Source organism: Cyprinodon variegatus, unplaced genomic scaffold (genome assembly GCF_000732505.1).
Source record: "Cyprinodon variegatus isolate N-32 unplaced genomic scaffold, C_variegatus-1.0 Scaffold1688, whole genome shotgun sequence".
NCBI lineage: Eukaryota > Metazoa > Chordata > Actinopteri > Cyprinodontiformes > Cyprinodontidae > Cyprinodon > Cyprinodon variegatus.
The window spans coordinates 87,286-102,315 of NW_015152141.1; the positions used below are offsets into that span (position 1 = coordinate 87,286).

General features: G+C 37.2%; 1 protein-coding gene across 1 annotated transcript; it reads left to right on the forward strand.

Moving 5' to 3' along the window:
* Window positions 1–2,483: 2,483 nt before the first annotated feature.
* LOC107104315 (tumor necrosis factor receptor superfamily member 14-like) lies at window positions 2,484–13,115 on the forward strand. The gene is made up of 6 exons (XM_015404298.1): window positions 2,484–3,281; window positions 10,025–10,150; window positions 12,420–12,575; window positions 12,699–12,786; window positions 12,889–12,994; window positions 13,110–13,115. Exons 1-6 carry the CDS (start codon window positions 3,155–3,157, stop codon window positions 13,113–13,115), a joined length of 609 nt encoding a protein of 202 aa, XP_015259784.1. The 5' UTR covers window positions 2,484–3,154.
* Window positions 13,116–15,030: the final 1,915 nt, after the last annotated feature.

Here is a 15,030-nt window from a genome sequence, read left to right on the forward strand (position 1 = left end):
ATTTCCAGGTGATGACTTCCTGCTGCTGATAGAACTCCTTTCTGTAATATCATCGAGATGGTGTCTGCAGAAACCTCCTATTGTGCTTTAAAAAATGAACCTCCGAGGAAACAATATAGCAACTGTCCATCTACTGGTAAATTAGAATGTTACACTAATCCAACACATTTATAATACTGAATAGACCATGGCAAGCAGAGGTATGAGGGGTTCTATAGCCTATAGAAGACAGATATGTTAGAAATATGGATGAGTCAATTAATAAACTGTTATAACTTGACATCCTAAAGCTTCTCCCTCTATGCAGTCAGAAAAAGTGTGGATAACTTTACTGAATTTGAATCTGCTTTTGCAACTGCAGCGTTAAACCGACATTTGAAGGTGTGGGCTTGGTTATGCTTAAGAAAAAGGTTTACTGGAAGCTTTGCTGCTTGTTAGAACCTGCAGAGGTGTTGCTCAGCAACTCTCCACTGTGGGAAGCATATAAACTGAAAATAGTTTAAAAATCTGTTAACCATGCATAAAGAACATGTCGGTACAAGTCGACCTTTAAGAAGTTTTAGTTCAACCCCTGTATGTATGGAAACTTAACAAAAATGGTTAAAAAAAAAAAAGAAAAGAAAAGAAAAAGAAAGTTGGTAGTTTGTAGGAAAGTCAATTGTTTTGATGAGGTTCCAGCTCCATTTTAAAAACAAATGCCAAACCAGCCACAACTAAAGAGGAACCAATAACAAAGTGGTTTTTAACTGAGGAACTAAAACAAAAACATACATTTTTATTTAAGATGGAGACGTTTAAAACAAAGCCAGTGTGAAGTCCCCTTCACTTATTATGCTTTCATTTGGCTTTCATTATTCTACATCATTTTTGGTCTCTGTTTTGGTCTCTCTCTGGAATTGACAGGCTCAAAACAGTAGGATCTAAAATTTGAGGCGGTTTTCTCAAAACGTTTATTGGAAACTGAGTCAAAGTGAGCAGCATTAGCGTCAAAGGCAGGAACCTCTGGCCTTATAATTCAGTCCGAGCCCAGAGGGTGACGTTGGTTCCATCCGGTTGGCTGCAAACACGGCACAGAAGTTGCTGCCCAGACGCTGATGTATCGGATGACATGCAAGGGATCAGAGCCGGGCAGAGAAAGGTTTGCAGGATAAACCACGGCCAAGCTTAAGCTGATGGCGGTGATGTGCTCGATTGTCTGAGCCTGGAGGTCAAAGATCCAGTTAGGTGCCGAGAGAGAACCCAGAACGGGGTCGGGTCAGTTCCAGGTTCAGTACACAGACAGGCAGAGATCCGGCAGGAGTAAGAAGACAGGTTTGGCAACCAGATCAGACGGGGGCAGGCAGTCTCAGAGGTTGAGGGGCAGAATAGGTCAGGATCAGGCAATCAGTAACAGGAATGCTCGAAAACTTCTCACCAACGGCTCGAAAATAACCTGGCACTGATGGTTGGTCAGAAGGCTGGTTAAATAGAGATGGTACAGGTGGATCAGATATGCAGGTAATGAGAACTGGGCGAAGCTAAGCAGGTGTGAGAAATAAGTAATCAGACCAGACATCACCCAAGATCATGACAGGAAGAGATGTTTGCAGTTACAAAACCACATAGCTCTGCCATCAATGCGTAAGACATTTCATAACTATTTATATGAAGCAACTCTTGGGTAAAAAAAAAAAAAGCACCAGAGCTACTTCACTTAAAACTAAAAGAAAACTTTTTGTGGAGCATATATGCCTCTTTTCTCAGGTGGACCTTGTTGGTGTAAAGTTGGACTTCCGTTTATTTCCAGCTTTAATTCTTAGTGGCATATTGTCAACAGAGTGTTCTAACATAATTTTATTATTCGGAGAGACATGACTAACTCACACGGAGAGACATGACTGAATCACACTGGTGCTGCACTTTAATTTTCACCACACCTGCATCTCTTTGGCCTACATCTCAGAAGAGCTTCGTTAGACTGAGGTCTTGTGACTATGGAGGCCTTTAAAGCACAAAGAAGTTACTGTGTTCTTTAAGACACCACTGGACACCACATGATCGAGTCTGAACAGAGGTTCATTCTGGGCAAAAAGGGAAGGATGTGTTCAGTGATCTATCACAGACAGGCTATAGAGTTTAAATAATGTTCAGTTTATACATGCAGCATGAGACATCATTCTGTTTAACATTGGTTCGTATTTCATGTATTTAGACCTTGTTTGACTTTTATTTTGCTTCCAGAATTGGATTTAAAGGTTTGTAACAAGTCTAGATTCTAGATTCTTATGCAACAGCTCACATTATTCCATTGGCAACAAGCCTGAACTTTGTCTCCAATATTGATGAAGTTTCTTCCTATCTGTTCATTTTAGACTTTCTATTCTTTTTAGATTAAATTGTTTGCAGAATGTTAATATGCACATGTCTCATCATTCAATTAAAAAATAATCTATTAATCCCTAAGGGAAATTTAATATTACCATATTTACTATTATTCATTGATTTTCACATATCTATGTTATAATGTTGATGTTAAAAGGGGATTTTGACAAAACAAATGATGATTTACTGTTAAACCTCCAAACATTATTGCCTCATTATTGTTGCAATTGATTATTTTGGTGTTCTGCAAGGTTAATTACAAATTTATGTCACAGTGAAACTACCTGCAGCTTTAATAATTTAGAGAGCTGAAAATAACCAAGTGCCAGGGAATATATTATTTAGAAGGGAAGGAGTCCATGAGTTAAGAGATACACATAGATAACAATTAGAACCTAAAGAGGTTCCTGTGTTTCTGTGGGTGAAGCTGAGGGACAGCATGAATGTGGAGCTGAAGCAGCATTCAAACATCAAACGGGTTATAAAAGAGAAAAAAATAGATATGAATATTGGAGTAAAAAATACTGATTATAATTTTTATATAAGTACTAATGTTGTTACTACCAGCTGTTACTAGATTGTATAATTTTGATTAAAGTGAGCTTCACAGGAGGTTTTACCATGAAATGCACTTTTATTACTTTATCTTTTTGTTTTTTGGAAGTTGTTGTTTGTAATGGGAAGCTGATGGTAATAATGTTGATGGGGGGTTAATCTAAGTATCCTTTGAGAGTTTGAATAATCTCAAAAAATATGCCTGATATTTACTGTTGAATTCACTACTGATGCTGAAATGAAAAGGAAAATTCTCTTTTATTTTTCACAGATGTTTTTAATTCAACATATGAGTGTCAGCGCCTTGACCTGTCACTCTACAGAGTATAAGATTGGAAACGAATGCTGTCCAATGTGCTCTGCTGGTAAGAAACAACAAGACAAGACTATTCTTCTTTTTCTGTGTTTAATGTAAAACTGCAAGGTTTAAGTATTATTCTATCTATCTATACTTCTATATGGGCAGTGGTGGCCTAGTGGTTAGGGTATAGAGCTATGAATCCAGAGGTTCTAAGTTCTAAACCCACTCCCACAGCCTGCACTCTGGGTCCCTGAGCAAAGACCTTTAACCCCACACAGCCCCCCGGGCGCCACACAATGGCAGCCCACTGCTCTCCAAGGGGTTTAATGTAGAGGGGAATTTCTCCATTGTGAGATCAATAAAGTTCAATTATTCAATTACAATTATTATCCTGTCAGAACTCCAGTTGATTTGAGAATCAATTGAAACCTTGATTTACTCTTGACTCTTTTCTAAGGGATGTATGTCCTTTATATTCAGATTTGTAGAATGTAATTGTTATAGCAGTTAATATGTTTTTCAGATCCCAAAAATCTGCATAGTACATATAAATAACCATAAACACAACCTTTCTTTACAACCAGAAAAAAGCAGCAAGAGCTATACATAAGGCTGGAACTTTATATACCTAAATGTGTTTCTTTAATGAATTCTCTTTTATTTCATTGAAGACAGATTGAACCCAAAATATTTCAGCCTTGCATCTTATTAAAATGTGATTTTTGGAATTTGATGGTGTTGTGGTCATAACATAAACCACACAGACCTTTGGAAAGCAGTGCAATTGCTGGAGCAGATCATGCTGGAGTAAACCAGTCCCAGATCCCGAGACAGACCAGAGGAATACCTCAGGAGGGATCTCAACGTACATTACATCGAAGTAAAGGATGTGACCTAAGAGCAGCAAATTTCAGAAGAAGACAAAAGAGAAAATGTCCAGAATCAGGGGCTGTATCCTTTTAAGCAGCCTTTTTTATTAGATCTACTAAAGCTGGCTGGGAGTAAATGTTCTTATGTGTCAGAACTTTTTATGACATTATTTTGACTAATAAAAAGCTGTTATATTTTGGGTTCTTGTTGTCTGATATGAAATAAAAGTTTTATTTATAAACAAACATCCCTGTGTCTTTTTATGTCCATAAAATAAATTGATCAATGATTATTTATGATGGGGAGTTTCTGTGCCAACAAAACTGACAGGTTCTGCAGTTTTAGTTCCATAAAAAAAAAAAAGAGAAAGAATTAGTAAGTTTCTCAGTGGAGTGAGTACAGCCCTCAGATCTTGTAAATATTTATTATTTTTAATATTTATATACATTTATATATTTAATTTTTACTTTAAAACTAATGATATGACAATTTGAGTATTAAGTTTGTGTAACATTCGGAACTGGCTGTCGTCTCAGAATAACGAACAGCCATTGATGTCTAAACTGCTAAAAGCAGAAATAAGCACAAGTCCCATAACTGGAAATGTTCAGATTGGGGCCAATTAGTGATTTTCCCTCCCTTTGATTCGATTCTTCTGTGTTAGATGGTCTCAAGTGTGTAAAATATGGATTTTATCCATGTTGCCTCATAAGTGTGTTTAACAGGACAGGTCTAGTCACAGCAGGCCTTGCATTGCAAGCCTTCCTGTGGTCCATTGAGAAGGACCACAGGAAGGCTGCTGACGTGTCATTATGTTCTTGTTTACTCTGTGCTGCATTCTTGTGTTTCCATTCTGTAGTCTTTAACAGCAGATGCATCAATTTATACAATCATCTTGCAGCTGAATTTGTGGAGTTCCCCTCAAGTTGAGTAGAAATGATCACGTGGTGCATAATGCATTGCATTAAAAATGAATATTTCATGATGCATGACTCACAAAATCATTCAGCCTGTTAGAATTTGATCTTTTGTGATGAGCATGCTACACAAGCTCATCACAAAAATATGCTTTTGAAATTGAGAGCATGCAGGTTAGGTCTTTGTGTCACTAACGTGTGCACGTATTTATAAAGTTCCGATGTGTGATGGTAGCTCTTAAGTTGTTGGTGTTCATTAGTTAACAAATACTTAAAGATGGAGTGAAGAGTTAGTAAATAGGAGAAATATAGCCTTCATTTTTCACAGCAAGAACTGGACAGCTATTATTAATGGAGGGGGGAAAAAAAATTCTATTGTTCACGTTCAACCAAATGCAAGAACGCACTACCCTGTAGCAGCCGTCATAGAAACCAAATGCTCCGGCCACAAAACCAGTGACGTCACACTGGGACATTTCTCTCCTCTGGGATAAGCTACAGAGACCTTGTTTAGTTTTTTATAAATACATTTCTCCTGTTATTTGTCATTACATGGAGATTTGTAGCAATAATCTGCTGTAGAGCAGAATGGGCTCTTTGGATGACCTAGAAAGAAGTCTAGATCCTGGAGCAGTGTTTACCACCTTTGGGCATTTTTTCTTACCGTGAGTCCCCCTTTCAGTTAAAAGTATTAATGATTATCCAAAAGTAATATAACAACATCAAATAAAAACTATTTAACTTAATCTTTTAACTTGAGAATTAAATTCTTAGGCATTTTATTCTTTCCATCTCAAATAAAAACAACATAAATATGTTGCCCAGAAGTTAGTAAGGAATCAAAATAAATACAAAATAAAATCATATTATAAACCTGTATTTATGAAACTGGAGCTCCTCTGAGTAACTCCCCTATAATCACATTTAAACTTGATGAACTGGGAACAAGATATTGAACAAAATTATAGTCAGACTGATTTACTTAGTTTTACTTTGTTTTCATCCAGACACCTGAGCTGCTTTGGTGAGCTCCGATAGCTCAGTGTGAAAAACAGCTGATCCCAGGCTGTTCTCTGCATCCAGTCTGTTCCTCTGCTTGGTTTGGATGTGTGTCAAAGCTGAAAAATTAAATTTTTGGTTGATTAAAGTTTGTTAAATTTTTCAGTTGGGTCCTCAAAAAGCAGTACCGATCCCAGCCCTATTTTATTTTACTACCTAAGAAATAAAAAAATTTCATATACCCCTTGCAATGCACTCGCGGACAACTAGGGGTACGACATTCAATCATTTATTAAGAGGAAAGAAATTGAAAAATGGCAAAAAAGGTGGAATGAAGATAAAAAGGAAGAAGGTTATATAAAGTACAAAAGTCAGTATTAAATAGAAATATTAATGAGAGAAACCGAAGGGAAGAAATAATAATGATCAGATTAAGAGTAAGTCATACTTATTTAAATGACAATTTATACTTAATAGGGAGGAAAAATAATGATAAATGTGAAGGATGTGGAGAGATAGAACATGTAGAACACGTATTGATGAACTTTAAAACATCTGGACCTGAAAGGAAGAAATTGAAAAGAGTTGAAAGGACAGGCCAAGAATGGAGTCTTAAAGGATTATTGGGAAATAAAGGAAATATAAAAGATATTTATAGATTAAGGAAAGCATTATTTATTTATCTTCAGAATACAAAATAAAAAAATAGAATTTAATAGATGTAAAACAATGTTGCTACACACTCATGAACAGTAGGTGGCGGTATGCCCGCCACTTCCCTAGAGCCCGGTGGGAGCAAAAACATTTTGAATGGAAATCAATGGGGAGAAATTAATAAACTTCTGGTCCCAGTCGCTCTCTGTCACTGATTCTAGATATGCTGGTTGTGTATTCAAATTGTTTTTGTTTTTTTTTAGTTCCTCTTTGGTCAAAATCTGGTCAAAACCCATCAATGACATCGCACCAAACAGGAAGTTAAATGCACAAAGGATCCGGTAGATTTCCAAATAAAACACATCCGATCTTAAAGGAGAAGTTCGGTTTTTTACACTTTAAGCCCATTTTCTGTAGTGTCCAGGATGAAATCGAATGATCGACACCAAAAGTTTGACAATTGCTCCTGTCTCTGCTTTTTGGCTCATTTAGAATCCCCCCCTGGCTGCTTTAGAATGGCTTGCATAGAGCATGTCTGATAATGTCCTTAAAACAACCTTAAACGTTCTTTTTTTAAAATATGCTACTCACCGGGTCGTCAGCGCTGTTCAATGACGTTCCAAAAAAAGTTTAAAACTTAAAGAAAAACGTTCCTGTAGTGTTTTATTTAGCATTTTGTAAATCCCATTGAGTTCTGTTGGAATAGTCAATATTCCGCTGCCACCGGAAACGGAAATGGGGCCTGTTTACACAGTTGTAGTCTTTTCGCTTCACTCTGTGTACTCCGACGTCGAGGTGCTAACGTCTCTGTTAAACACTTTAAAAAACTCTGAAAATGGAATACGAAAGGTGGATTCTTGATTCTCGACGTCGGAGTACACAGAGTGAAGCGAAAAGACTACAACTAAGTGTAAACAGGCCCCATTTCCGTTTCCGGTGGCAGCGGAATATTGACTATTCCAACAGAACTCAATGGGATTTACAAAATGCTAAATAAAACACTACAGGAACGTTTTTTCTTCACGAAACTTTTTTTGGAACGTCATTGAACAGCGCTGACGACCCGGTGAGTAGCATATTTTAAAAAAAGAACGTTTAAGGTTGTTTTAAGGACATTATCGGACATGCTCTATGCAAGCCATTCTAAAGCAGCCAGGGGGTGATTCTAAATGAGCCAAAAAGCAGAGACAGGAGCAATTGTCAAACTTTTGGTGTCGATCATTCGATTTCATCCTGGACACTACAGAAAATGGGCTAAAAGTGTAAAAAACCGAACTTCTCCTTTAACCCATGATCCTTTTTTAAACTAGTTTAATTAGTTTCTCCCGTATGCCACGACGTAATGCATTGATCTGAAAATCAACCTCAGACGCAACGCACGCAGTGGCGAGGGTTTGATCCGTCAGATGGAGTTAAATCACAAAGAATTCAATGTTGAATCGGGGCGGCAGCTAAATGCTAGGCGATGGGTAGCAGCCAAAACGTTGCAATTTCACATAATCCTGACGAGATCCGAAAACCTGTAGCAAAAACTAGCAAGCGGGTGATTATGTATGTTCACTAAGTAAATATTATGTAAATAAACCCTACACTTCTTGCTATAAATGTAATCAAAACCCATTTAAATGCAGAAACTGATTGAAATTATTGATTTTCCCACTAAAAGTTAGAGAAATCTCAGCCATGTTTATACCAAAACCTTACAGTTTCACATTATCTTGAAAAATCTTTGCAAGAAACGAACAAGCAAGTAAATATGTACATTCCCTGAGTAAATATTCTGGCAACAAACTATACATTTCTCACTAGAAATGTAATCAAAACTCATTTTAATGCAAAAACAAACTCAAGTCATTAATCTTTCCACAAAAAAAGAACCAAAGGCCGCCCAACAAAATATATTTTTCTTCTCCCAGCTGGAATCTTGAAAGTCACGTGACTAGGACGTAAAACAATAGAAAGCGTATAGGCAGAAGAAACGTAACAGTACCACAAAAAAATGGCCATTAATGTACCTCCACTACGTTTTGCAGTGTGGACCAACGTAGTGGGGGTACATTTTCCCATGAGACTGGGTTGGTTTAAATAGTGAGCAGCCCAGGTTGGAATGATCAGTGATCTACAGAAGAGGGAGAGGGAGCACAAACAGGGCAGGACTAAAATCAAGACAAGTGGCACCTTTGCCTTAAAACTTAAAGAAGAACCTGCAGCTTCAAAACTGCAGCCCTTCTTTTTACAGTATTGCTGCAATGAACAATAGAATGCAATGTTTTGGACATAAAAATGTTGCAGTTTGCAACACATGCCAGTTTTCAGCAGTTTTTGTAAAACTGCTGAAAACTTGGTGTTCAATGTTTCTTAAAGGATTGAAACTAATCCAGTTAACCCTGGAATTTATGTCCTGAATTAATCAACTTTAGAACCTGTAAACTTTTTTGCTTGTAGCTCTGTCAGACAGAGGCTCAGTAGGATCTCAATGTAAGCAAGTAGAAGGTTACAGAACTTCATCAGTAACATAGAAAATGAAGGCAGAGCAGACAGTCATCAATACTTTAACAATAACAAGGAAGACGTTACAGTAAGTTGATCTTTTAGTGATAGACAAGGTGTAGATGTAATCCTAATGTAATCCTGCAGAACATGTTAAACATGTATTACTGGTTTTAGTTGTGAAACAGTCTCCTTTATTTTATTTTTCTCTACTAATGTTAGTAAAAAAATTGGTTCAACTGATTAATTCAATCAGTTGAACCAATTTATAATTACACAGTTCAAAAATATGCTTAAAGCAGCTGTCTGTGAGACATGAAACTCCACCCTGTTTTCTAATTGGCTTCTAATCCTCCTCGTCACACCTTACAGCAGACATTATCCAACTCAGCCATTTGACATTATACCTCAGAAATGTGACTAACATGTGACACATGAGGCTGGAGATGTAACAGTGTAATTAACACACAGACATATGTGTGAGCATGGATTTCATATATTGTGGGGATTGACTGCTCTCCTGGGGACTGATATTTGGTAAAAATGCTTTATGGGGGCTATGATTGGGTTCAGGGTGAGGGTCACGGTTAAGCTGTAGAAATGGGTCAGAAATTGAAAGAAGTCACTGAAAAGTCCTCACAAGGACAGAGAAATGTAATAGTGTGTGTTCGTATTTAAGGTATTTGATTTAATATTTTGTAAGTCAGTGTGTTCAATTCTAGCCTTATCTAATTGACTGTTTTGCTTTTTTTTAAATTCAGCTGTTTGTGACCAAATTCAGATTTCTGTTTAGCAGTCTTTGTCTTTATTGTCGCTGATTCATGTGAAATAGGACACAAAGGTCCAAATTGTGATTGTTGTTTTCCTTTTCTAACAGGCAATCGGGTAAAAACAGACTGTACAGAGTTCAGAAGCACATCCTGTTTACCCTGTGCTGATGGAACATATATGGAGAACCCTACAGGAAAAAAGCAATGTAACCCATGCACTATATGTGATAAAGGTGAAACTTCTTATTGCACTCCTCATCGTCACCCAGAAGTTTCTTTCACCTCAAAGTTCTTGAATACACAATATGTACACAAGTGTTCTGCTATAACAAGTGATGAAGTTCAAATATTTTGGTAGTTTTTATTTGTTTGATTCAACTTTAAAATAGGCAGCACTTGACAGAAAAGATTAGAATTAACATATAGATAGATTCATTTGATTTTGCACAAGGATAAGGTAGTCAAAAAAACATTTTGTTTGCATTTCAAGCCTCATAGTGAAAATCCTCATCCTTAATATATATCATAGGTGGTGTGAGAGAAAAACAAACATCTCCTGTACTGTAAGATGAATGAAAAAACATTTTTTGCTTTTCTTAATCCTTATTCGCAAAAAATATTTTTTGTTTTGTTTTTTTGTTCAGTAGCTTTTGAAAATATGAAAAAAGCATTAATTAAGATCAGTGCAAAGATGCACAGATCAATCAGTATCGGTCACATCTAATGCTGAAGCAGCACTCCTCCCTTCCTGTGTTGATTCCTATTTTAACTGAGAGATGTTCTACAGATCCATGTTAGCCAGATAAACATGTTGCAGCCATAGTGCACTTGTCAAAATTTCTCATGATACTATTAAAACAAAGCTTAATTAAAAGAAAAATAACAAATTAATGAAACAGCTGAATTAGAACTTAAGGGGCATTCAGTGTTCTTATCAGTTGTAATTTATATGTCTGCTTTTTTTTTTACATTTGGTTTAAAAATCTGTTTTCGGTCCAACTTTCAGAGACAATGGAGTCATTATCAGCCTTATAACTGGTATATCTGTTGTCATAAAAGACAGGATTTGGAGCGAGTAAATACTAGATGGCTCTGCACACTACATCAGCATGGATTGTTAAAATAATTGATTACAAATAATTATACATTTTCTAACCATTAATATATACAGCTGGATATGAATCTGTTTGCTAAACCCCTTAAAAAATACTAAACTAGTGCCGTTTGGGTAAAATTAGAAAAGAACTCTGAGAGCGCAGACCTGCAGCACATTTTGCCCTGTATTGTGACTTAAACCTGTAGCTAAATCTAGAAGCTCATCTGGATCATCATCAAATTAATTTTTCCTTGGTATGAGGCACACCTTTGGTAACAGTTTCCTTAAAATCCTTTCATAGGTACTAAATAAGGCCCAGCGTGTGACTGCAGCCTCTGTCTCTGATTTCTTCTTCGATCAGCAAATCCAGACTTCCAGGGAGGCATGGCTCACTTTTCCTTTTTTTTTATCCTCAGTATAATACTTCTGGCCACCCTCTGGTTTATGAGGGAACTGTTTGCTGCGGCAAATCATTTTAACTTTAAAAAAAATCCTGCATCCTGATTATGATCTGGATCATTACCAAAATTGTTTGGCTTTTTCCTTCAACTGAGGTGCACCTTTTGGGAAAAATGTCACTCAAATCTGTTGATAACTTTTCAAGTTATCTTGTAAACAGATGGACAGACAGACAGACAAAAACTCGACTACAAGCATAACCTCCTTGCTGGAGGTAATAACTTTAGATGACACAACATATTGAACTAAGTCAGCAGCTCCTGGTTTTTTTTTTGTTCAGCTCAGTCTTTGGATTTGTGGTTCACACCTCCACTATTGTGTCCAGACATTGGCATCAACATCCTCCTAATTATCTCTGCCAAGGAGGTTATGTCTTTAGGAGAGTTTGTTTATGTCTGTCTGTCTGGCTGTGTACAGGATAATTTTAAAAGTTATGGATGGATTTAAATTACATTTTTACCAGAGGTTCACCTCATGTTGTGAAACAGGTAATTAATATTTGGTAATGATCCAGATCAGGTTTGACTTTTAGCTATAGGTGTAATTCACAATACGGGGCAAAAATATCCTTCTTGGTAGAGGTCTGTTCTCTCTGTGTGCTTTTCTAGTTACTACTGTTCTAAGTCTCTTTTTACTAATCTATAGCAGAAAACCTCTATAATGCTGTGTGTCGAGTGTACAATGTGGCTGTGATCATCCTATAATACTGGCCCCTGTTGATAACATGAGCAGTTATTTGGCAACTTGTGTTTGCTTTTCTGTTTTTTTTATAAACAAAAATCTAAACAACTACACTAACTATTTAACTAACGGTAAAGTTTTTAGGTTTAGGATTAAACACAAAGAGAGATTAGTGAGATTAGCCTTTAAGTTTCAGGGAAAAGGTGAATTTCTGGTAAAGCAGAATCACTGTTTTCTCTCATGATAACTTTGTTCTATGTTGGCAGGTTCTGGTCTGAGGCTGAAAATCAAATGTTCACGATCATCTGATACAGTTTGTGAAGCTCTGGAAGGATATTTCTGTATCGACTTTGTTAAAGGCAGCTGTGATGCTGCAAAAAAGCACAGCAGCTGTAAACCTGGACAATATATTAGCAAAGCAGGTAAAGCAAAGCCCTGATTTCATATTTACATTTTTATTCTAAATCATAATATATTATTCATTCATATCTCTTCTACATATAATCAGTGTTAATGTGGATTGAAATGTTTCTTTATTCTCACAGGAACGTCGCTGTCAGACACTGAATGCTCTGAATGCAGCAGAGGAACATTTTCTAATGGATCATTAACACTCTGTCAGCCACACACACAGTAAGAGAATCTATAGATCTATAGACACATCTAGATTATTCACCAGGAGTGAACTTGATTGATCAGATGAATTTCTGTAAATGGATCTCTGTGTGATTCCAGATGCAAGGAACTAAATCTTCAGCTGGTTAAAGAAGGAACAACTTCAACTGATGCAGAGTGTGGAGAAAAAAATATATATGTGGCTGCTGCTGTTGGGATTTCTGTTGTACTAGTTGTGTGTGTGGGAATAGCTGTGGCTGTTTTTGTTCTCTGGAAGAAAAAAATGTTTATATTTGGTGAGCGCTCTTTTTTTTACAGAATTAAATAAACTGTCCTGTCAGTATTAGAAAACGTTTCTGACTTGCCTTCTGCTTTTCCACTTGGCATGAATGAAAAAACAAAAAAAGGACGTTCTACAGTTCTCACAAAGGTATGTTTATTTCACAGCTTTTATATTTTTCTGCCCTGTTAAATTTGTTTTCTGATGACAAGATTTTTCTTTAATTATTTTACCGAAAAGGGCCCCACACTTCATCCAGAGGATTTACCACTGGCGGCCGGGGATGTGGAAGGAAATGGAGGATCAGTAAAGTCACCAGGTGAGAGAGGAGCTCAGACCTTACAGCTGGATGCAGCATCAGAACGTTGTTGGACTGTTGAACCGTCTGTTATCAAGACTTTCTCACAGCAGACTTGTTCATAGATGCACAGACATCTAACTTCCTGCACAGTGAACACCTGTGTGGTTTTATGGAGCCATAACTGTAACTGCAGTAAAACGTCTCTGAAAGCAGGAAGATGATGGAGGCTAAAAAACTCCAACTCTTTTCAAGAAGCTGAATCTGATTGGAGTGATTGTTGGAAAACTGGCTGCAGAGCTGAATGTAAATAGAGCCACGATAACTAGTGGGAATCACTTTATGAAACTGTTTCTACCAAACATTGATCTTTAATTAAAGCAGAGACAAACATTATTCCCTGCAGAGTAAATGTGCTCTGGTTAACTCTTTACTGGACTTTTTAATATTCTTTGCAGTTTTTAAAACAACTCATCTAACATTTACCAACCGTCACATTCTACAGGTACAGAGGAAGAAAAGCAAGAATCGAGATAAAATTTGAACTGTTGATTTAAAAATAACCCTGGATCTGAAATAAATACACAATATAAGCAGAAGCGAGCCTTGATTTCAAAGAATCAAATTTCCACAGAACTGAGCTGCTTTCAAGGACAGAAAATTCTGCTGAATTATCCACTTTTCTGGAGAGTGAGCCCATTGAATGAGGACGCCTTCAGAAAGCAGTGAAGATCCTCTTGAAAGACTGACATCTGACCGAGGTGCAACTGACTGTCATTCCCCTCAGTTCCTCTTTAATATGGAATACATTGCATATTTTGTTCTCTATGTTTAGAATTCAATATTTGAATGTCATTCTTTAAATACATTGGGGTAAAAAGTATTTAGTCAGCCACTAATTGTGCAAGTTGTCATACTTAAAACATGAGAGAGGTCTTTAATTTTCAACATATGCCCAATCCAGGAAACCACGTTGTAGGAATTACACATAGAATTTTTCTAAATTATGGTGAAAATAAGTTTTGCTGTCTCACAATCAAGCAAGATGTTTGGCCATCAGATCTGTAACCTTGTTCTTTCCTCGACCCATTGCCAGTATTAATGGGACGAGTTTGATACAGGTGTGGAGAGCTAAGAATTCCTTACCTTTATAAAAGCTGATTTCCACAGCCTCAAAGAGTCAGATTCAAAACTCAACTATGGCCAAGACTAAAGAGCTGTCAAAGGACACCAGGAAGAAAACTACAGAGCTGCACCAGGCTGGGAAGAGTGAATCTAGAAAGGCGAGGCGGTTGGTGGAAAGAAATCGACTCTGGGAGCAACTAGAAGACAATGGAAGACAGAGAAAATAAATTATAATCTCCCTCCATCTGGGGTCCCATGCAGGATCTCATCCCATGGTGTCAAAATGATTGAAAGGTGAGCAATAATCCCAGAACTCCACAGAGGGATCTGATGAACGACCTCCAGAGACCCTGCACCAAAGGAACAAAGGCAGTAACTCTACGCCCAGAAGGACTCACATACTGCAGGATCGGGTGTGTCCTCCGTCTTTAGCCGGTACATGTCCAGGCCCATCTGAAGTTCTCCTGACAGTTTATGGATGATCCAGAAGAGGACTGTGAGACATGGGCGTAGGTTTGCATAGGGACCATAGGGACATGTCCCTACCAAAATTTTGGAC

What these genes read in the sequence shown, in the direction of transcription:
- LOC107104315 (XM_015404298.1), top strand. Translation starts at nt 3,155, where the DNA reads ATGAAAAGGAAAATTCTCTTTTATTTTTCACAGATGTTTTTAATTCAA. An exon ending in CTGTCCAATGTGCTCTGCTG is followed by an intron (nt 3,282 to 10,024) that starts GTAAGAAACAAC and finishes CTTTTCTAACAG; the next exon opens with GCAATCGGGTAAAAACAGAC. An exon ending in ATGCACTATATGTGATAAAG is followed by an intron (nt 10,151 to 12,419) that starts GTGAAACTTCTT and finishes CTATGTTGGCAG; the next exon opens with GTTCTGGTCTGAGGCTGAAA.